Raw genomic sequence first — 22655 nt, forward strand, 5'->3', positions numbered from 1 at the left:
CAAGTGCTCTCTCATCACAATACCTTCCTAACCAGCTCATCTAAAGTAGCATCTACTGTGCTCTCCACACTGCCATCGCACTCTACTTCCTTAGCTTGCCTTATTTTTCTTTATGACACATCATCATCACAATCCTGTACTTGCTTATTCTTTGCCTCCCCAAGAAAATGTCATCTTTACCTCCCTTTCTCACTCACTGCATCTACAATGCCTAGAACAATGCCTGGCACACAGAAGATACTCAGGGCATTTTGCTAAGTAGTTTGCTAAGTGAATGACATTTGCTAAATAGGTGAACTTTTCCACTGCAATCACCTGTCATCATACAGCATTAAAAAGGACTTGGAAACAAAAAGAATTAGCAGACCTGGGGTCCAGCCCTGATCCTGCCATTAACTAGCTATTTGACCTTGGAAAGGCACTTGTTTCTGAGTTCAGTTTTCTTATCTGTAAAATACAAATAAAAATAACCACTACCTTGCCCTACTGCCCCTCCATTTCACAAATCACATCATTGTGGAACTTAATGGGGTCTTACATAACATTTTATCAGTAGGGTATGTTTCTGTTTTTACTGTTAACTCTTCAGGAGCACAGACTGTCTTTCTCATCTATTACAGAACTTGACTCGGGGCCTGGATATATAAATAATTGCCAAAAAAAATGAAGAGCAAAGGTCATACATTTCCTTTATAAAATGAAGTGAGCTTCAAATATTCATGCTCCAAATTATTTTTAAATACTCACTATAAGTGTCATTTCGTTTCATCTAGCAGACATAGCAATTAGCAGAGTGCCTGAGCAGCTAGAAATGTTCTCATTTTGTCTGGTTTTTGTTCAGGATAATGAATATAAATGCTTGTTTTGACTAAATGAATGGTTCTCCTAGGCCAGCGCTGAATAAATGCTTGTGCTATTGTGATGCTTCTGACCCAGGCAGGAGACATGTGCTTCCATCTCCAGAACAGCAACCCCTGAATGACCCCTTGATATAATGGAGAAAAGAATTGCTGTGTAATTTAGGGGCATAAACCAAACCTCCACTGCTTAGAGTCAGCTTAATGTCTAACAGAAATATACAAAACTGTCAAGCCTCAACCAGACATCTGAATAATCTGTCCATACATTTTTCACATATCAGTATTTACTGTCTTTTCAAAGGAACAGATCAAGATGAGAAGTAATAGTTTATATAAAAGGAAGTCAAACATTTATTTTATATAAGTTCCTTGCCTATATCCATTAGATTTGGGGAAAAAAGGTTCAAGTTTACAGTGCCAAAAAGCTCCTTCTTTAAAGGCTTGTAAACAGTGGCTTGTTCTATGCCAGCATGCACACTTTCGAGCATATCAACTCATTTAATCCTTACCAAAAATTCTATGAGGGTTACACTATCATTCCCATTTCATAGATAAAAACTAATGTATGATCATCTAGATATGATCATCTTGCTCAGGATCATGCACTGGGATTTGAACCTAAGCGATCTGAGTCTATACTCTGATGCCATACTATCAGTGCAGGACAATTTTTAACTGCTTGAATGCACACTGCAGAGCAAGAGAAATTTAACAATGATCATTTACTTTTCAGAAATTATGGCCACATACTTTTTGTATGCTGATTTACAAAAAGCTTGGCTAAAAAGTGGTTCAGTAAATCAACTTCTTAAAACAGGCTATGAAGGAAAAGTGCATGATGAAGCCAGCAGTAAACAAAGAAATTACACAACTTGGTGAGACAGGATGTGGATGTGGAGGGAGTTGCTAAAGGTCTGGAATCATTGGTAAGTTCAGTGAGGATAGTGACTTGGTACAGCCGACTGTCCCTCAAGCAAACAACTAAAAGATTAGAAGGACAAATTGATTGGCCAGACACTGGTCAGAGCCAGTGCTAATTTCCATTTATTCTGCAGTAATTCATCTGCTGTGTTTGGATACTCTGGAAAAATCCAAAACATAATGGAAAAAGCATGGGTAAAAATCACTTATTAGCAAGTTATTTAATCTTTGAGCCTCTTTGTTCATCTATAAATTTAGAATATGAATATCAACTTTGAAGTATTGCTGTGAAAATTAAATAAAACCGTACATGGCAGAATAGGTGCCCAAAATTGGTTAATCATGAAAAAGTTAACATCATCAAGATGTAAAATAATTAGCTGTTGTTGTTGGGGCAGGGCTTGGAGAGGGGGGTTGGATATTAAGATTCTAAACATGTGTAATTTTTAATCCGGAAAACCTACAAGATAAAACAAAGAGATTACCACACCCATGTTTTTAGAGAGACAGACAGAAAGTATGACACACAGAAAAATTAATTTGTTCAACTTTGATGGACGGTAAACCCCTTTAGTTCTCACTTCGTTTTGAGTAGGAAAAGATCCAAACTTCTTAATTATGGATAATCCATCATGTTCTTTGCTTCCTTGGAATCACTGAGACCCAAGAACATCTGTTCTTTAAAATTAAACACAAAATATCTGAAGAAATTTGAAAATGAACAGAATGTTAAATTATATTCGATAACAGAATTACGGTTTTGTAAGAAAATATCCTATTTTTAGGAGATACATGCTGACATATTTAGTGGTGAAGTTCAATGATGTTTGCAAATTCACCTGGTTCAAAAAATTATATATATATATATATATATATATATACACACACATAATATATATATATTAAAAATATATACATATATAATCATCTTATACATAAAGCAAGCATGGCAAATTGCTGTTGAATTTAGATGATGGCTATATGAGTCATGTGTAAAATAGTTAGGTCAGGCAGGCTGGGTACAGTAGCTCACACTTGTAATCCCAACACTTTGGGAAGCGAACAAGGGAAGATCACTTGAGTGATCTCCCTTTTGCAACATAGCAAGACCTTGTCTCTACGAAATATAAAAAGACTAGCCAGGTGTGGTGGCACATACCTGTGGTCCCAGCTACTTGGAAGGCTGAGGAGGAGGGTCACTTGAGCCTGGGAGTTCAAGGCTGCAGTGAGTCATAATTATACCACTGCATTGCAGCCTGTGTGAAAAAGCGACATCTTGCCTAGAAAAATAAAAAAATAAAACAGTTGCAGTTTTTTGTTTTAGAGACAGTGTGTCGCTTTGTCATCTAGGCTGGAGTACAGTGGCACAGTCACAGCTCACTATAACCTCCTCGAATTCCTGGGCTCAAGTGGTCCTCCCACTTCAGTCTCCCAAGTAGCACTTTTTTTTTTGTACAAATGGGGGTCTCACTATGTTGCCCAGGCTGGTCTCAAACTGTCCTCAAGTGATCCTCCTGCCTCAGCCTCCCAAAGCACGGGGATTACAGGCATGAACCACCAGGCCCAGCCCCTAAAATAGATTCTAATAAAATATGAGGGGTGGGGGGAACAAAGAGGTTGCTTTTAGGGACAATCCCAGGTAGAATTTTCCATCTTTTTTCTTTTCTATTCATAGTACAGATGGTTGGGGAGAGGGTGGTAACGCAGAAAACAACTGATAATAGTGAAATAACAATAAATTCAGCCACAAGTCAACTGACTGAAAGACAAGTTCTAAACAACTTCTGAAACATGTTCTAAGAGTCCAGACGGTGAGAAGTAGTAACTAATATCTATAGCTTCAACAAAGAATTCTTTTGTCAGGGAGAAACAAAGTAGTGGGTGAGAGTATCAGGCTTTCCAATAGGCCTATCAAGAGATTTTATCTAGGAATATTTAGGAACCACATTCTAAAGATGTAACAAAGGCAATTACAGAAGAAAACTTAGTTCCCTCTGTTCAGAACACACACAATCTTGAGAATCATCCCTCTTCATCTAATAATGAATGCTTATCTGTAAATGAACATATCAATCTTAAGGGGTGATATAAGAACAAAAAGAATTATGTAGGAAATAAGCCAAAGTCTTATATACAATTTGAAGGTGCTATTAAATGACTAAAAAGGAAACAAAACAGTTGTGAGAAAAAGCAAAAATAATTTTTTAAAGATTTTACATGACCAGAAAACAAATTTAAAAAATTAAAATCCCCCATTAAACCAAATTAACTCATTTTTTTAGTTAACCTATTAACTAAATGCTTTGCAACATACAAAGTGCAAAATATCCTTTGCATCCCTTTAAGAAACACCTGCCTTTCTTTGGTAAAGAATTTCTTGCAGGACAGGATCTAAAGTTTAAAGTTCCCTCCAAAGTTCCCAGTAGAAATGTTTCTAACTTCTAAGAATGTCCTAAGAGAGTGAGCTAAAACACAGAAAATGTTGAAAATCTTATTTAAAATGTTAAAAACTGGAAGCAATCTACACATCTAACAGTGGAAGAATGATGCATTTATAATGTGAACATACATGTGATGTCCAGGAATTTCAATTCTAAGTATGAAGAGTAAGCCACAATAAAGAACATTTTTAAAAAATTAGTAAGTAAATATAATTATAAAACAAAGTCAGAAATATGAAAAAAAAAGGGACAATTATATTGGAATGATAAAATTCAATTTCTGTTTCCTGCCTCCTTCCCTGCTGGCTCTATAATTCTTTTTTTTTTTTTTTTTTTAATTCTTAGAATAGGCAAAAAAAAAAAGCTAAGAATGCCATGGCTGGAAGGCCCTAATATGAGGTATGAGACTAGATGTTATAAGGAAGGTCACTGTTCTCAGGAACTGACTCTGCTATTTTTACCCCAAACAGAAGCCCACACAAAACTACCCTATTCTTTCCCTCTTTCTAATGAAAGGTCCCAAAAGGTATCCATCCCACAAGTGCTACCAATAACATTGTTAATTGTGACCAGCCTATAGACATCTTATTTGCAAAGGCTTTTTTAGCCCTGAACTGACATGAAGTATACTACTGTGGAACTCTTCTTGTCTTTTTGTGGATGTTTTTTGATTGCAAAAGAACAGTTTGTTAAATTAGTTATCTTTTAAAAAATAAAATCACAAAATCATATTCATATACTGCTACTGTAGTGTTAGGGACTCCCAAGCCTAGCCAAGCTGTTTAATTTAAATATAGATAGATAGATAGATAGATAGATAGATAGATAGATAGATAGATGCTTGTTTGAACAATTCAGAAAGTATTTTTCCCCTAGAAATATTACAGTGATAAGAGAGACCGAGCTGCCCAGCCAAGCCTCATTTCTACAATCTCCCTCTAAATTTCCTGGTCTAGAAAACCAATGGCTCTTTGGGATGCTTCTTATGCTTTTTAGGAGTTTCCCTCACAGGTCTGCAATTTCTATCATGGAATTATGTATTTATTTATTAAGCTAGGAAATGTCTTACTAACAAGTTGCTTTATCACCTAAAATCTACTATTATTCATTTTTACAACATAGATAACCCTTGATTGACTTAAATTCTTCAAGAAAAAAAAATCTTGCTTTAGCAATCAAAAACTTAACAAAGGGGTAAAAAGATCCTGACATGTACCAATAGTATTGTGTGTAAGGACCTCACACATTAAAGGCAAGATGATAGTTTTAAAAATGTAATAACTCAAGTCTAAACATGAATTTAAATTTAATCCTTTTTGTATGAAACCAAGTGGCAGTCTAATACCACTGGGATGAAGTGCTGGAAAACTAAGTAATAAAACAAATACATGAAACATGATTACGATTTAAATTATTTGAATGATTTATCTTCTAAGCCCCCACATTTAATACAGACGTTAAAAACTCTCTAAAATAATAAGCACCTTAGTATTATTTAATACTTTTATACCTAAAAAGTTATCCTTTCTATTTTTTTATTTTTTTGAGACAGGGTCTTGCTCTGGGCTCAAGCGATTCTCCTACCTCTGCCTCCCGTGCAGCTGGGACTACGGGGGCACACCACCATGCCTGACTAATTTTTTTTATTTTATTGGAGACTAGGTCTCACTATCTTGCCCCAGATGAGTCTAGAACTCCTGGACTTAAGTAATCCTCCCTTCTCAGCCTCCCAAAGTGCTGGGATTACAGGCATGGGCCACCATACCCAGCCTAAGAATACTTTTTGGATTTTCACAGCTGTGAGGAAAGCTTTAGAAAGAAAAAATGGGGTTTAAAAGTTAAGACACAGCTTAAGACAGAAGCATAGTAAAACAGGAACAAATACTGGCTTAAACCTGATGTCTCTAACTATGTTCCTCTATTTTAAGAATCTTTTAGTATCTGATAGTTTCAACAGCCTTTCCATTTTCTAGTATGTAAAGTTTATTCCCATCAAGTCCCAAATAAACGAGTCCTAAGATATCTTAGAAGGCGGACCTCAATTATTTATTTTATTTTTTGAGACACAGTCTTGCTCTGTCTCAGCTCACTGTAACCTCCACTACCCGGGTTTAAGCCATTCTCTTGTCTCAGCCTCCTGACTAGCTGGGACTACAGGCGCACATCACCACGCCCAGCTCATTTTTATATTTTTAGCAGAGACTGAGTTTTACCATATTGGTCAGGCTGGTCTCGAACTCTTGACCTCAGGTGATCCACCCACCTTGGCCTCCCAAAGTGCTGGGATTACAGGCGTGAGCCACTGTGCCCATCCAGACCTCAATTATTGTGTCCCTTTTACATATAAGGCAAACACTGGTTTTAAGTTCTGTTGGAACAGGGGAACTTTCACTAGAGTTCTTAGAATGTTCAGAAAAAAAAGTCCCAAAGCTCTCTTCTGGTCCATACAAGGCAATCAGAATGTAACAGACACCAGCATAAAGTCTGGAACATACACTAGTCGTATTTGATTCTCTCTGTCAGGGGTTCTTCTCTGTAATGGGAAATAATTTGAATCAGGATGGAACAGTTGATAAGAAGGAAGAACAAACCAGCTAACCAAATAAACAGAAAGGTGTTCTTTCCTTGAAACTCAAGAACATAGGCAGGAGCCAGCCATAAGGCCTGCCCTATAAACCATAACATTAGGAGAACTACAGCTCTTTTCCAAGGCATTCTTATTCGTGGCATCACAAGGGGCAGTAAGCAGAGGTACCAAAGAAAGTACTGGGAGGTGCAGACTTTGTTAAAAGTCACAAAAATGGACGTATGAAGAAAACAACAGAAGACAAGGTCTCTGTAATAGGCGAAAGACACAGCTGAAAGCAAGATGAACTGTGGCAGGAACGCTGCAATTCCCAGGGGAAAACTCCACTTGCTCTCTGCAGTCAAATACAGCATGTAGAAGTACGGAGAAAAGTTGTGACGGATATCCCGCCTAGTCAGGTGATAAAAGTAAGTGTGCTCCAAAAATTCCCAGCCGTACTCATAGTAAAAACCAAAGCTCAGGGCAAAAAACGTGAGTCCAGCAACTGCTACAAACAACAGCACAGCCCGATCACACAGCCTCTTCAGGAGCTCGTGCCAACGAGCCTGGAAGGAACACCGGGATTGACGGAGACTTTCGCCATTGTCGCGACCTGGAAGCAGGTGAAGGGTTATGGGAAGGATGTAAGTCACCGGATATATCTTCATATGCACCGCGAAACCATAGAATACAGCTGCACACGCGACGAGTCTTTTCTTTATTAGGTATAGGACCATCAGGACCAGGCAGGCGACAATCGAGTCTGCATTACCTCGGCTGGATACTGCCATAGGCAGGGGGTTAAGAAGCCAAAAGACACAGTAGCCACAAGCCTGGCGGCGCCCCAGTCCCTTCAGCAGCAGCAGGCGGTACAAGAGGAAAGCGGTGAGGAGGTCGCAGCTGATGAAGAGAAACTTTCCAAAGAGCTCGCTGAGGTAGATGTTGGGAGTGAGGAGCCAACTCAGCAGCGGGGTGTAACGGTAAGTTGCTCTCAAGTAAGGCGAGCGCCCCTCCGTGACGAAGCGCGCGGCGTCAGTGAACACCTGATAGTCTATATCCGTATACCTCACGTGCAGGGTCCGGTCCTGGAAGACCCCATAGAAAACCAGGGCGACTCTGGCTAGAAATGCCACACCAAACACGCCGGCGGGGGCCACCCTCAGGTTCAGGAACCTTTCGCCCCAATGCTTGGTCGAGCCCATGATCTGACTGTGCGACAGCTGCTCAGCCGCAGCTCCAAACTGCCTTAGTTAACCTTCGCTTCGGTCCCTTCCGTCCCTTCCGCAGGTGGCCGCTGCATCTCCCACCTGCTACACTGCCCACCGAAACAAATGAGAACGGTCACTTCCAGCATGAAACCCCGCCCCCGTACTGCTACTGGTCGCCAGCCCCGCGCGGGCTTCTCAGTCGCCCCAGCCAAAGACTCGCCTTCCTTTGGAAGGGCGGTCTCTTTTCCGCTTCTTCTTCCGGCGGAGGCGGGATTTCCTGTCCCTAGGCAGGGAGACATCCGCTTGCCAGGAAATCCGGCACTGGCTTAAGAATTTTATGGAGCGGAGTGAGTTTTCTTTGTAAGAGACGCCCCTCGCCCTCTTCCCGCGCCCTATTCCGGTCCGCAGAGGAAAACCCCCCGACGCGGAGCCAGCTGCGGCCTGCGCCCTGCATCCCTCAGTCCCTGGCTGGAGACCCGGGAGTGAGTAATGTGGGAATGAAAGGAAGATGAGCCTTCTCATGCTTTACTCCACCAGGTCGCCGGTATTCACTGGGGGGTTGTGGGCCCCAGACAGGATAGGGTGAGTTGAAGGGGGCTGAGTGTGCATGTCCCGTGCAATATTGAAAGCATACTTATATTTTAAAATTACTAGTTGGTAATCAGAGATTCAGATTTAAGTGGACAGCTTGTATTTTATCCGGCAACTCTAAGTGAAGGTGATGGGAAAGAAGACAGAAAAGTGTCACAAAATTCCTAAAGTGCGTCAGGCCCTTTGCCTCAGTACCTTTGTGGTTGGCATTTCTTCTGCCAAAGTTGCTTTCCCCTCCCCAGTGACTCTGGCTAACACCTCCTCAATCCCTCAGGCCTCAGTGCAAGTGTTAGCTCCCAGCTGCCACTCACTTCCTCATCACGCAGAATGAATGATTTAGACGCCAGTCATCTCCCCTGTCCGAGGATAGGAGGACTGGGGTGGACGGGCTCTAAATTCTAGAAGGCCACTCACACAGAAGAACCTGCCGTGCTTCTGAAAGTCCCCTCAGTGCTCCAAAACTCCCTGGTCATTCCTTTGTTACAGCATTTGTCACACTGCTTTGCAACAACTGTTTTTGTTTGTTTCACTGTCCTAGTTTTCCAATAGGATACTTTGAGTTCCTTGATGTCAGCGATTATCTTGTTCTTTTCTGTACCTTAATATCTAACACAGTACTAGTAGCCATTCAGCAAAAGTTGAGTTGATTTTAGAGGTTCTTCCTACCAGAATATGCTCCCAACTCCCAGTTATTTTCCCTTTTAAATATCCTTTATGTATGTCAAGGTCTCCTGCTTCCCCCACCTCACTCCAACCCTACCTACTTCCATGAATTTCTCACCAAGGACTGTAACCCCTTTCCATGGTTACTTAGTGCACTCATATTATATAGTCTGCATTGTAGAATTTCAGACTTTATTTTAGATTGTATTCCTAACCCTCACAATGAGATTGTAGGGTTCTTGGGGGTAGAAATTATATCATCCTTAATTTTTTTCCATCATTTGTAATTTATTGTAGTCTTAGGTACATGGTAAATGTTTAGTAAGTACTGACTAATTTGATTTTACAGAATGAGGCTTCTTCCTAGGGGAAGTCCTCTGGACTAGAATAAGAAAAGGAGGTGACTACGCATCCATCCTACATTTCACATTTATCCTTCGGAGATGAGCTGCGTTCATCTTATACATTCCATATTCATATTGTGGTATCTCTATGTCCTGTATAATTATGTGCCTTAAGTTGATAATTCTAACCATTTTTTGCAGTATATTAGCCATATATATAGTGGCAGCACATCACTACTCATATAATAATGATGATGACGATGATGATTTATAATAGCTGGATTTGTTGAGGACTCATTTGCAATGTACCAAGCATTATGCCAAATACTCTTCATGTAAGGTAGACATTCCCATCTTTACAAATGAAGAAAAACAAGGTTTATGAAGATTAAGTGATTTTCCTAAATCACAAAGCTAACTAGTGGCAGAGCCAGAACTCAAAATCCAGTCTGCCTGACCTAGAATATCTTAATCATTATGTGGCTGACTTGCTAGTAAAATGTTGATCATAAATTCTCATTTTCCTGTGTTTTCTCTTATTAATCTCTCGTCTGGATATTTTGGATATTCTCTCTCACTGTGACTCTTCCTATCTCCGATTTATTCTTTTCTTCTGCAAATAATAGATACGCGAGGCTTAGTTCCCTAAGATAGAAAATATGGGAGGTAGATGTCTAAGAATTAACTAAGTAAGGGTACTTGTGGCTGGACTGATTTCAGTAGTATGGCAGAAAGGCCTCCATCAATCTACCCCTATATGGCTGTCCTAGTAGAGAGATGGGAGGCACCAAATTTAGGCAGATAAGGAAACAACTAGTCAAAAAAAAAACAACCGCACTTTGGGAGGCCAAGGTGGGCAGATCAAGAGATCAGGAGATCAAGACCATCCTGGCCAACGTGGTGAACCCCTATCTCTACTAAACATATCAAAAGAATAGCTGGGTATGGTGGTGCACGCCTGTAATCCCAGCTACTCAGGAGGCTGAAGCAGGAAAGAGAAGCACTTGAACCTGGGAGGTGGAGGTTGCAGTGAGCTGAGATAGCGCCACTACAGTTAGTAGTAGTGGGAACGAAGAATAGAGTGTAGTCTGTAAAACAAATTAGACAGAAAGGCCCAACTTTAGTTACTATTTCTGGGTGGAAGAGAAACATCACAGGATCTAAGGACCCCATATTGAACTTATTGCATTGGGTTTAGGGGTTGTATCTTCTCATCTCCTTCAGAAGGGCTACATGTTTTCAAGTGCTCAACTGTTCATTACCTCTTGGACTATTACTTACAATCCTTCCTAATTCCCCCTTTCACTGTCTTCTCCTAGATTTCCATCCTTTTTAGAGCCAATGACTAGGGGAAGCACAAACATGGGTGGCTCAACCCTAGTTTCCCTCGAAGGAATCTTGTCCTTGTTCACTGTGCTACCTGTACTCTCATTACCCTTCTGTATCCACTATTCGTCTTTTTTGCCCTGTTCTGTGTTCTAAGAGGTTAAACTCTATGGGTAGCATCACTCAGTCTCCCTTGTTCTCTGGCTTCCCATTAGAATAGACCAGTGGGAGGCACTGGCAGATCTTTGGCAGTGTCTGAGTTCCTCACCTAAAGCCAGGCTCCTGTTGAAGCTATAGCTCCCTCCTTTGGGTGCTAGTCTCGTGGTTCCAGTTACTGTCCCTTCAGGTTTAAGGCTGGTAAAGCCTTCCTACTTTGTGAGTGCCTGGGTACATCACCATATCTTGCTGATGTATTAAACTTGCTCATACCTTTGCAAATAATTCCTTAATTAAAACATGTCCATTGGCCTTTTGAGGATACCATCTGCCTCCTGCTAGAATCTTGACTACTTTAATCACTTTCTTTTTCACTAGATTTTGTTCATATGTCTTGCTCTGTCATTTCTTTGGAATCTGTTTCTAATTCTTTCCACGCCCAGCATCCTGAACCTTAGTCCAGACCTTCAACAGCTCAGCTAATACATGACGAACACCTATACTATATGAGGATCTGTGGCAATTGCCTTTCCCTCAAGCTTTAAAAATCTCTTAACTGATTTAATGTCTTCTGTCTCAATTCTAATGCCAAATTGATATTAATTAATAGTATTTTACTTAGATTCTTTCCTCCATCAAACATCTTCAGTGGTTCACAACTGCCTAAAGAATAAAATAATGAACTCTTTTGCCTGACATTCAGTCCCACCATTTTCTGACTTTAACTTACCTTTCTAACCTATTCGCCTGTAAAGCCCTCTGTTTTAGGTTTACTGTTCCCAAAATATGCCTTATTCTTTCTTCCCATGATACTTTGTTCGTGTCGTACTTCCTACAAAGAGTACTGTTTTCTTGACTTAAATGCTATTTGGTTTTTCAATGTTGAACTCAAGCCTCAACTCCTCTATAAACTCTTCCTAGACTTTAACAAGTGAAATAGTCTCTCTCTCCTCAAAAGGAGGTGATGTTTATTGTCTGTTCTATTTTTTAACAGTAATTATATCATGCCTGTTATCTAAGTCTTTTATAGTTAGTTCACAAGGCATACATGCTCCACTGCATACTTTAGGCCAGTTCTTTCTCTCCTTTCTTTCTTTCGCTCATGCTAGTTTATCATACATGTCAGGCATTATGTGAGGTGCTGGGCTGTACTCATGACCAAACACTTGACATGAATCCCATTCACATGACACTTGAAGTCTAGTAAGCTACGTAGACATTAGTCAAATAAATTCATAAGTAATATACAATTGCAGCTGGGCTAAGTACTCTAGCTTTTAAGGGGATTTATTTGATCTCAGATGGGCATAGTAAGAGTTGAGAAGGTTGGCCTGGTGAGGTGGCTCATGCCTGTAATCCCAGGACTTTGGGAGGCTGAGGCGGGCGGATCACCTGAGGTCAGGAGTTCAAGACCAGCTTGACCAATTAGGTGAAGCCCCATCTCTACTAAAATTACAAAAATTAGCCAGGCATGGTGGCATGTGCCTGTAGTCTCAGCTACTCAAGAGGCTGAAGCAGGAGAATTGCTTGAACCTAGGAGGTGGAGATTACAGTGAGCCAAGATCACACCACTGCACTCCAGCCTAGGTGACAAAATGAGACTCTGTCTCAAAAAAAGAAAAAAAGAAGGTTGGAAAGTGGCAGGTGGTGGGGAGAGTTCCACAAAAGGAATAGCAGGTGGAAAGCCCCATGATTGTACATCCCTTGAAGTATGTTTTATGTCTTATATTGCTTGGTTAGCCGAGTGATACCTTCCACAAAATAGGGACTCAGTGTTTGCTGATTTTTCTTGAATCTTATGTCAAATGTATTCTAGCCAAACCTCTTAGATTGATACCATCCCTTGCCTACTTCCTGTTCCTGTGAAATGTTTCCCATAGAGATCTCACTCTTTTTAGAACATTGTGCTAAGGTTATATCTGGCATTAGTACATGGTACCTGCTATTGCTTTTAGTTATATTTGTTATATGCTACTTGTTTTATTTCTCTTTCCTTGCAACTTTGTAGGTTTCTTTAACATTTTTTTCTTGTTGCCCAGGCTGAAGTGCAATAGTGCAATCTCGGCTTACCACAACCTCTACCTCCCAGGTTCAAGCAATTCTCCTGCCTCAGCCTCCCAAGTAGCTGGGATTACAGGCATGCACCACCATGCCTGGCTAATTTTGTATTTTTAGTAGAAAAGTGTTTCTCCTTGTTGGTCAGGCTGGTCTCAAACTCCCTACCTCAGGTTATCTGCCCACCTCAGCCTCCCAAAGTGCTGGGATTACAGGTGGGAGCCACAGTGCTCAGCTCTTTAACCTTTTAGGCCTTTTAGGAACTATACATGTCCTTTATCTTATATATCTCATATGTCTTAGGATTCATTCCTAGTATTTCCTAAATGTTGTACTTAAGTATTTATTGATCATGATAAGAGACCGAATTTTCTCCCTCCTTCTCTCTCTCTCCCTCTACTTCTGGGGAACAAGAGTCAGTGACCGTAGGATCTCTGTTGCCTCTCATCAGAGAAAATTCAGGACTGGCTATTAACAACCAGGCCTTGCTCAGGCTACTGACCAACAAGGGTAGAAGAGAAATTCATTTCTTTGAGACTTAGGGGAAGAAATGCCTGGTGATTCAAGGAATAAGCTTACACAGAACCTTGAGGATATATAAGGAAAACTGGCAACAAGACCACATGGTAGCATGGAAGGGAAATTGGGCTTGTGATCACTGGACAAAAGGGACGATGCCTGGAATCCAAAGCATCGTGACTTTTATGGATTAAGCTGAGCCAATTTTCAGATTCCTGGGTCTTAATGTTTTTTCAATATTGTCTCATAAAAACCAACTGTGAAAGGAACTCGCTAAAGCATGAGAGAAAAATTAAACAGAAAAGGCTGGGCCATGCAGTCAGAAGTTCTTCCAGCACAGCCTAATTCAACCCTCCACTCCCATGGGTAGACCTAGGAGTTCGGACCTCGACAGTATTGGTTTAGATTTCTAAAAGAAGCTAGAGTGACAACCAAAGAGTCATCCATTTTATTTAGTAGCTTATTCTTAACAGACCATAACAAAACAAAACAAATCTTGCACGCCTTTTTTTCCTAGATAAATTTGACCTGGGTTAGTCTTTAGTGCAATGAATGGAAAACTATCCTTAATTCCTTCTGTATCAGTAGAGTTGGCCATTACTGAGCCTGGAGGCCCATGCTAACTTTTCAGCAAAGGTAGTGTGTTACTTTACAAGTGAACAAGGTTAGCTAGCAAGAGTGGAGGACCAGGGCAGCAGCTGTGGGGAGGGCACAGTGTCCCTGACTTGTAGCAATAGTATAACTGGCTTTCTTTCTCTGCTCAGACCTTATAGGGAAACTCCTGGATGATCTTATTAGGCTGACAGGGGTTGGGGGAATAATGGAGTGAAGCATATTGTAGGGATTTTGGAAGCTTCTCATGGAACATCACCATCCCCTAGAGGAGCTGATAACCCCACTCCTCATTTTCATTCAGAAGCATCAAAACCAAAGCATCACCCTCCATGCCCAAATGTCAGGATTAGAACTCTGCTGGAATCCATGGCTTTCTCTTCAGGCTGCTTGCAGCCACACAAAAGACTAGGCCTTGGCCTTGGGAGGTCTCAAGCCCAACAGCTCTCCAGTCCCGGCAGTTTGGATTCCAGGGTTGAGGCTTCCCTTTAGTGCCTCCCATACACCAAGGTGTTCAGCTCCTCAGTTGAATTCCAGGGGTGAGCAATAGCAGCTCCCACCCCTGTGGAAAACAGGGAAATTAGTGTACTTCATGAAAGGGAAACGAAAAGGTGCTTTATTTTATTTTATTAATTTAAAAAGGTACTGCAGTGGCAGGATGCTGCTGGGGATGGGGCACACAGTGTAAGTAGTAGATTTTCCAAGACTTCCCCTCCCTGTTGTCCTCCTACTTCTCTCTTCCTGGTCCTAGCAGTAGCATAGAATTCAACAAAAGCCTTGATGAATGCCTCTTTATTTCCGAAAAGGAACTTCCACTCCTCCCTTTCCCATTTCCAGACTTGAAATCCTTCATCAAGTATCTCACTTCCATCTTGAAACCAGGACCACTGATTGTAAGTCTGAAAATCTGAGTGTCCTACCCCATAACCAGGGCAAGATATCTGCCCCCATTGCTAAAGTCTTTGAATATTCCCCTTCTGTACATTCAATATATTTGGGCATATATACATCTATATACATCTTTCTATATATATATTATCTCTGTTTCTTTCTTCTTAGATAAACCTTTCGTATGTGTCATATCCTAATTCCCCAAGCCTCCCCACTTCTTGTTTGCGAGCCTAAGCAAGACTCAAGAGTTTATTGATTTCACTAGGTCCTTCAGCATCATGTTTTTCTCATCTTCACACTCCAGGTATCTTCCCCCATCAGTCGTTTTGCCCATCTTCTGAAATCTCTCCTTTTAACACCTGTGCCTACTACTCTCCTGACATTCCAAGTCCATGGTTGATATGGGGGCCCATTTCTCACAGACCTGGCTGCTTCTGAAGCTCGGCCTATAGCCTGAAAGAGGATTTCAGGTCATAGGAGGCAGACTATAGTCCAAAGAACCACTTAGAGTTAGGATTGGGGGTAGTTGTTCCCTGTGGGGGGCTTATGGGAGAAGATGCCAGATTGCATAAATAGGATGGCATGATTTAAAGTGCAACTTAAAGCAAAGCCTGGGATAATAATGAAGGAGATTCCAAAGGGTAAGTCAGAAACTTCTGTTATCCAAGAGGCTAGGGGCTTGAGTCTGGGGGCTTAGAATAGGCAGCAGGGGAATGGGAACAAATTAATCTCTTCAGGAAGGAAACATACCGTGGCAAAATAAACCAGAAGGAGAATAACTTGCCAGTGGATAAGAAGATACAGATACACACACACACACACACACACACACACACACACACAGAGCAGTACATCTTGTCCCTATACACTGAAAGAAATCAGGTAAATCTAATGAATAAAGTTGAGAACCCAGAAGCTGGCTCTTTGCCTTCTGTTTTCTGTTTCAGATTTTTCAAGTTTCTGTGGTTCTTGTCTTTACGCCAGCTAGAAGGTAATGGTGGGGTTTACAGTAGATGCACAATGAAGGGTCTTCATACAGTTAGTTGAGTTCGAGGAGAGATCAATATGACAAGAACTTGTGCAATTATAGTAGGTGGTAATCATGGGTCTAGCCTCAATATTTTGTGTTTCTCTGCAAGGCTCAGTATATAGATGCATGTATATATTCTGTGTGAGCATGTAGCTTACAACAATTGGCTGAGATCACCTCAAATAAACTGCCACTTGATTCATAGTGGGACTATGCAGTACCACTGTGTGGGGCTTCCTTCATACCAAAGTGAGGCCAGAAAGCAGTCTAGGGATTTGAGGCTTTGGATAAAGCTCTGGTGCCTAAATGTCCTTCCCTGACCATTACCACAGACCCCACCAGGGAACAAGGAATAGGCTGAGTCTGATCTCTTAAAGTATGCTTTTTAACTTGCCTGAAAATGGCCTTATGGCAGAAGAGAGTAGAGATGATATTGATTTTCATCATTTTATACCATGTCTCAGGAATGGCTGAGGGAAGCCATGGTTATTTGATCAGATGGTATAATTTCCTCTCCGCTCAGCATTGCCTAATGAAATAACTGGCACTTTCAGAAGGAACTGGGAGGTGTAACAGAATAGTGGCTGCCAGCCGCAGAGTTCTGCTTCTGCCTAAACCTTAACAAAGCATCACTAATTCCCAGAGGCTCTCTATAGCAGTCTGGAAATCTGAGAACTTGCCCATCCCTCATGGTGGAGCTGGGTTAACTTTCCAGGGAATCTGTACCCTGTGAATCTAGTTTTACTTGAGCATCCGTGTTAAGAGAGGAAGGCCCTTGCATTTCCCCTGCCTTCTCCCAAAGGGTCGGAGTTAAGGAAGAAGGATCTAGGCTGGGCAGGAAAGGACGAAAAGAAGCCAGGTACAATGTAATCTGGATTATTATTTTCAGACCTTTCCATGGGGCTTGGGCACTGAACTCTTTTCAAAGGAACATATTGGCTTGTGTCCTTCCATTCACAGGACATGGAGATACAGATCTTTCCGGGGCTGCCTGGAAGATAGGTTTAAAGTTTTAGACAACAACTTGTGTTAGTCACTCCAAATTGAAGAGTTCAGAATCCAGGATAGATATGGATGGTTGCATGTTTATGTTTCTTGGGCCAACTCCAATTCTCTGAGAACAGAGGCTATGAAGGAACTGGGTATCCTGAGTGTTCACTTGAGAAACTAGCCAGGGAGAATAGTGGTGACCATGGTTCTAGGGTATGGTCAGAAGTTACCAGCAGAAATCAGCTTCACAGTGACAAACCCTGGCTTCTTTCAACAGAGGTTGGTAAAAACCCTAGGATACAGTGAGATCAGATTCCCGAATTTCTGAAAGCATAGACAGCAATGTGACCATCAGAGAGAGTCTTGCCTTTGGGAACTTGCTAGATGGAAAGGTAGAGACAGAGGGAGCTCCAGCCTCAAGTCACCAAACTTCTTGGTGGTGGCGGGAGGTGGGGGAGTCTATCCTTCCAACAACATGGTCCTCCTAACATGAGTCTCCAAGCATGGCTGAGGCCTTCTAAGCCACTGCAGCCTAATCCCTCTCTTTCCCCCATCCTGGCTTAAGGAGGTATGTGTATTGGGGCAGAAGCAGGGGGAGGAGAAAGGGGACAGTGGGCGGGGGGGGGGAACCTGGACTCCAGTTGGCCTAAGCTAATGACAGGCCACCAGATTAAAGAAGAGGGAGTGGAGGATGGATGCTTCTGGGGATCTCCAGTAAACCCAGGCAGTATTCCTTACTGGGGCATTGAAAGAGAGGAAAAGAGATCAGAGGAATGGCAAAGTGGGAACAGGTCATCAGACATTGCTGATGCGCACACTAAGGGCACTGCCCTCCTTCTCAGCCTGCTCCCTTAGTGACTCCTCCAACTTGAGCTTTTCAGGGTCTCCATAGCGTACAGTGCTGTCACGGAGGCCACTAGGAGAGGCCACTTTCACAACTTGGTCAAAAAGGCTGAAGTCAGCTATGTATTTACCACTGGCTGACAGTGAGATGGCAGGTGTGAACTCGTAGCCCCAAAGGATCTCCTCTGGCAGGTAGGAAGTGCGCACCTGGCAGGTGGCACTGGTGGACTCCACTGTCCCGCTTAGGATCAGCACCAGCTCAAAGTCACCCTCACCACTTCGAAGAGGGAGATCTTTCAAGGGACTGGTCTCGTCTACCACATGATAGAAGGTAAGGGGTAGAATGAGGAAGGGGCTGTCAGAGGCTGTGTCTACTTGGAAAGTCACGTTGACCTGGTTGAGCCGGATATTCTCACCCTCCTTGGTTTGGTGGGTCTGAAGCAGTTTGCCTGTCACCTGGCAGCCAATGAGGAGGCTCTTGCGCATGTTGGCAACTCGGATCATGAGGCAGGGCTTCCCATTGTGAGAGGCTACAACTGCATGCTGGCTGAAACGAATGGTCTCGGCCCGCTTCTTAGGCCGGGCAATCTTCGCCAGGAAGGTACCTGTGATGAAGATTTCCAGGATGGTGGTGAGCACCAGCTGGGCAATAAGAAGCACAATGGCCAGTGGACATTCCTCACTGATGTAGCGGAAGCCATAGCCGATGGTGGTCTGGGATTCCAGGGAGAAGAGGAAGGCTCCAGTGAGAGTGTGCACCTGGACCACACAGGGGGTGTGGTTGGCGGGGGGACCCAGCTCCAGCAGGTCCCCATGTGCCACAGCTACCAGATACCACACCACACCAAAGAGGAACCATGTGCCTGCAAAGGTCGCAGAGAAGAGCAGAAGCTTGTAGCGCCACTGCATGTCAATGAAGGTTGTCCACAGGTCCTTGAGGTAGAGGAAGCGCTTGTCAGCAATGTGCTCCATTCTCACGTTGCTGCGACCATCTTTTGTCAGGACTCTCCGCCGTCGTATCCCTGGGCCCATTAGGGGCCGACTTTCTGTCTGAGTGGTTTGACTGTAATACACCTTGGCAACGGACGTCATCTGGAGGGAGCAAGACAGCATAATGGAGGTTACTGTAGAAGTCTGGCCAATCCCTAACCCCCACCCCACGGGAGGGAGGAATTCACATTCATCTGGGTGTCACTTATGTGTTCTTGTGTTAACAAATATTTATTGAGCACTTGCTATGTGCCAGGCACTGTGCAGGGGCCAAGGCAGGTGGATCACCTGAGGTCAGGAGTTCGAGACCAGCCTGGCCAACATAGTGAAACCCCGTCTCTACTAAAAATACAAAAAATTAGCCAGACATGGTGGCAAGCACCTGTAGTCCCAGCTGTTTGGGAAGCTGAGACAGGAGAATCACTTGAACCTGGGAGGCAGAGGTTGCAGTGAGCCAAGATCTCACCACTGCGCTCCAGCCTGGGTGGCAGAGCGAAACTCCATCTCAAAAAATAGTAATAATAATTCAAAAAAAAAAGAAAATGACATCATACTCTCCAAGAACTCACAGCCTAGTGAGAAAGATGCCTATTTAGTAAGCAAATAATTGCAATACAGTCTGATATTTGTAATTCTTAGAGGAAGAGAGGCAGAAAAGAAAGAGTAGTAGCTTCACAGTTCCTTGAAGGTGAGGGTGAGACTAATGAGAGCCTTCACCACAGAACTCATCCTTGGAAGATCTCTAATTTTGAAATAGGATCCCTCCCCACCCTCATGAATGGCTGTGAAGAAAGACATGCTATCCTGCTGAAATCCTTCCAGGCCAATCCCCCTTAATAAACACGCGTGTACACACACACACACACACACATGCCCTTAATTTCTTCATTCTCTCCTCTACCCCCGAGTCAATACCCACTCGTGATACCAAGATACTCATCTAGTTCAGAGATTGGCAGAAACTACCCATGCTTTTACCCTTCAAGATGCTCTCTAAGTGCCCAGACCGTTCATTTTTCACCATCATCATCATCTGTTTTCATCATCTGGGCAAATTTGGTCTGAGTTAGAGTCTAGGGCAGTGTCAGGAAGAGTACAGATGGGATTTGAACAAAAAGAAATAAGCAGTGCTGGAGGAGAAACAACATGTTGAAACCTCCTGGCAGCACTGGGACATTTTCTCAAGGACTGGCAGAAATGCCAGATTGTGGGTGGCAAAATTGTTTTGACGGAGTGAAGTAGAAGAGCTAGGGGTGTATATTAACTCACAGCTATGTCTGCACAGGCTCAATTTCAGGACTGCTATGTGTTCTGATAGCAATAAGTGGGACAAGGCACTGAAATAGGAGACAATTCACTTAATACAAGGTGCCTGGCACCCTTGCCCAAGCACTAACTTGTACTTTTCCAGCACTGAGAGAAGTTTAATCACTTGACTCTGGATCTGATAGCCAGATCTTCTGCAGAGAAGCAGGGTGATCTCTGGGGAGTTTGGCCCTTCTTGGAGAGGCTCATTACATTCTCCATTCCAAGAAGTCTGAATCATTGCATTTTATGATTCTTCACACTGCCCACCCCGCTCCTTACTCTATTTTCCCCATGGCCTTGTCCCTGGAAAACTTTAAATTATTTGGGCCCGACTGTATGCCCAACCAGGTAGGCACTGAATTGGAGATCACCAATGAATGAGAACCCAGAGAATGTTCAGAGGCAGCAAGAATGCCCAGTTTACTAGTCCACAGGCCATTTGGAACTTCTGTTCACGAGAGACTATTCAGCCTGACCTGGATGTCATTCACTCCCCTGTATCCTTGGCTGCTTTGGAACAAAAAGAAAGCTCTGCAACTCTGAAGTTTGAAGAATTTGTATTTCAAGCCCAAACAAAGCCCTATTTAGTACTCAATAGTAGTAATAATAACATAACCACCATACTGCCTGTATCTACATACCATTTTAGAATTCACACGTTAGAAGTCCTTCTCATTTGATCCTCAAACTCTTGAAAAAAAGAGATGTAAACTAATGTAAAAGATTTTGAGGAATATTATAGAACAGAGGAAGTGATGTAAAATTGGAAATGAGTGAACATAGTTTTAATTTTCAAAAAGAAAAATGAAGTACCTTTCACAAACTACAGACAAACAGGTAAGATCTTGATCCTAGGCAAGATTCTAGAAGGGACTATTAAGATTATGAGTACCTGGGCAGGCTAGGGGTAAAGGAAGTTGTCAGTAGGACCCAATGTAGATTTACTAAGAACAAATCACATTGAAATAACCTAATTTTGGCTGAATGTGGTGGCTAATGCCTGTAATCCGAGAACTTTGGGAGGCTGAGGCAGGAGAATAGCTTGAGGTCAGAAGTTCAAAACCATCCTGGGAAACAGCAAGACCCCATCTCAGTAAAAATTTTTAAAAATTAGCTGGGTATGGTAGCATATACCTGTAGTCCCAGCTACTTGGCGGCTGAGTCAGGAGGATCGATTGAGCCCAAGAGTTGGAGGCTGCAGTGAGTTATAATCATGCCACTGCACTGCAGCCTGGGCAACAGCGTGAGACCCTATCTCAGAAATAATAATCTAATTTTCTTCTATGATAAGGCTACTAAATTGACAAAGAAGTACAACAGCGAAAGTGTACCTAAACTTCAGGAGATTTTTGACAAGTTCTCTCATTATGACCTGGGGATCAGATAAAGAAAAAATGAAGAGAATGCTAATCTAATTAGGTGACTTTAAAAGTCAGTGGTACTGGTGAGTGGACCATGATAGCCTGGAATTCATTTTCTATTCATACACCAGAGAGCTTCACCTTTGGCCTTGCCCTATTCAATTTTCTTAACATGAATTCCTTTTTTTTTTTTTTTTTTTTTTTTTAAGACAGAGTCTCACTCTGTCACCAGACGCCAGGCTGGAGTGCAGTGGCATAATCTCAGCTCACTGCAACCTCCGCCTCCCGGATTCAAGCAATTCTCCTGCCTCAGCCTCCCAAGTAGCTGGGACTACAGGCACGCGCCACCATGCCCAGCTAATTTTTATATTTTTAGTAGAGACTGCCCGCCTCAGCGTCCCAAAGTGTTGAGATTACAGGCTTGAGCCACCACGCCCGGCCAACATGAATTTCATTCAAAACTATAGAATGCTATGGCCATCAATTATGAGCCTGACAGAAAGCTGGGACAGATAGCAAACACAAGAGCTGGGGCAGAATTATGATCCAAAAGGAATCAAATAAGTAGGCCAAGTCTGGCCAGGTGCAGTGGCTCACACCTGTAATCTCAACACTTTGGGAGGCTGAGGCGGGCAGATCATGAGGTCAGGAGTTTGAGACCAGCCTGGCCAATATGGTGAAACCCCATCTCTACTAAAAATTCAAAAATTGGCCAGGCATGGTGATGTGCACCTGTAGTCCCAGCTACAGAAAGGGAGACGGAGGCAGAAGAATCACTTAACCTATGAGGTGGAGGTTGCAGTGAGCCGAGATCATGCCACTGCACTCCAGCCTGGGCAACAAAAGGACTCCATCTCAAAAAAAAAAAGTAGACCAAGTCTAACAAAAATGTAAAAATGTTAGGTGCCCAATTATGTACTTGGGTCCAAAAATACCTGAGCAAGCTCTGGACTGAGAGGTGATTTAGCAAGCAGTACAAT

General features: G+C 42.5%; 2 protein-coding genes across 3 annotated transcripts in view; both read right to left on the reverse strand.

Annotated features, from left to right (window-relative positions):
* Window positions 1-6244: 6244 nt before the first annotated feature.
* Window positions 6245-8117, reverse strand: PIGM (phosphatidylinositol glycan anchor biosynthesis class M). The gene has a single exon (XM_054247827.2). The coding sequence runs from the start codon at window positions 7988-7990 to the stop codon at window positions 6719-6721; it is 1272 nt and encodes a 423-aa protein (XP_054103802.1). The 5' UTR covers window positions 7991-8117; the 3' UTR covers window positions 6245-6718.
* Window positions 8118-14075: 5958 nt separating this feature from the next.
* Window positions 14076-22655, reverse strand: part of KCNJ10 (potassium inwardly rectifying channel subfamily J member 10) — a 34616-nt gene continuing 26036 nt past the window's right edge. For both annotated transcript variants that reach the window (XM_035279134.3, XM_035279132.3), the window contains one exon: window positions 14076-19108. In XM_035279134.3, the coding sequence (XP_035135025.1) occupies window positions 17969-19108 (1140 nt within the window). In that variant the 3' untranslated portion in view covers window positions 14076-17968. The remainder of the gene's footprint in view (window positions 19109-22655) is intronic.

Source organism: Callithrix jacchus, chromosome 18 (assembly GCF_049354715.1).
Source record: "Callithrix jacchus isolate 240 chromosome 18, calJac240_pri, whole genome shotgun sequence".
Taxonomy (NCBI): Eukaryota; Metazoa; Chordata; class Mammalia; order Primates; family Cebidae; genus Callithrix; species Callithrix jacchus.

Excerpts from the sequence above, each read along its gene's own strand:
- PIGM (XM_054247827.2), bottom strand. The coding sequence starts at position 7,990 with ATGGGCTCGACCAAGCATTGGGGCGAAAGGTTCCTGAACCTGAGGGTG.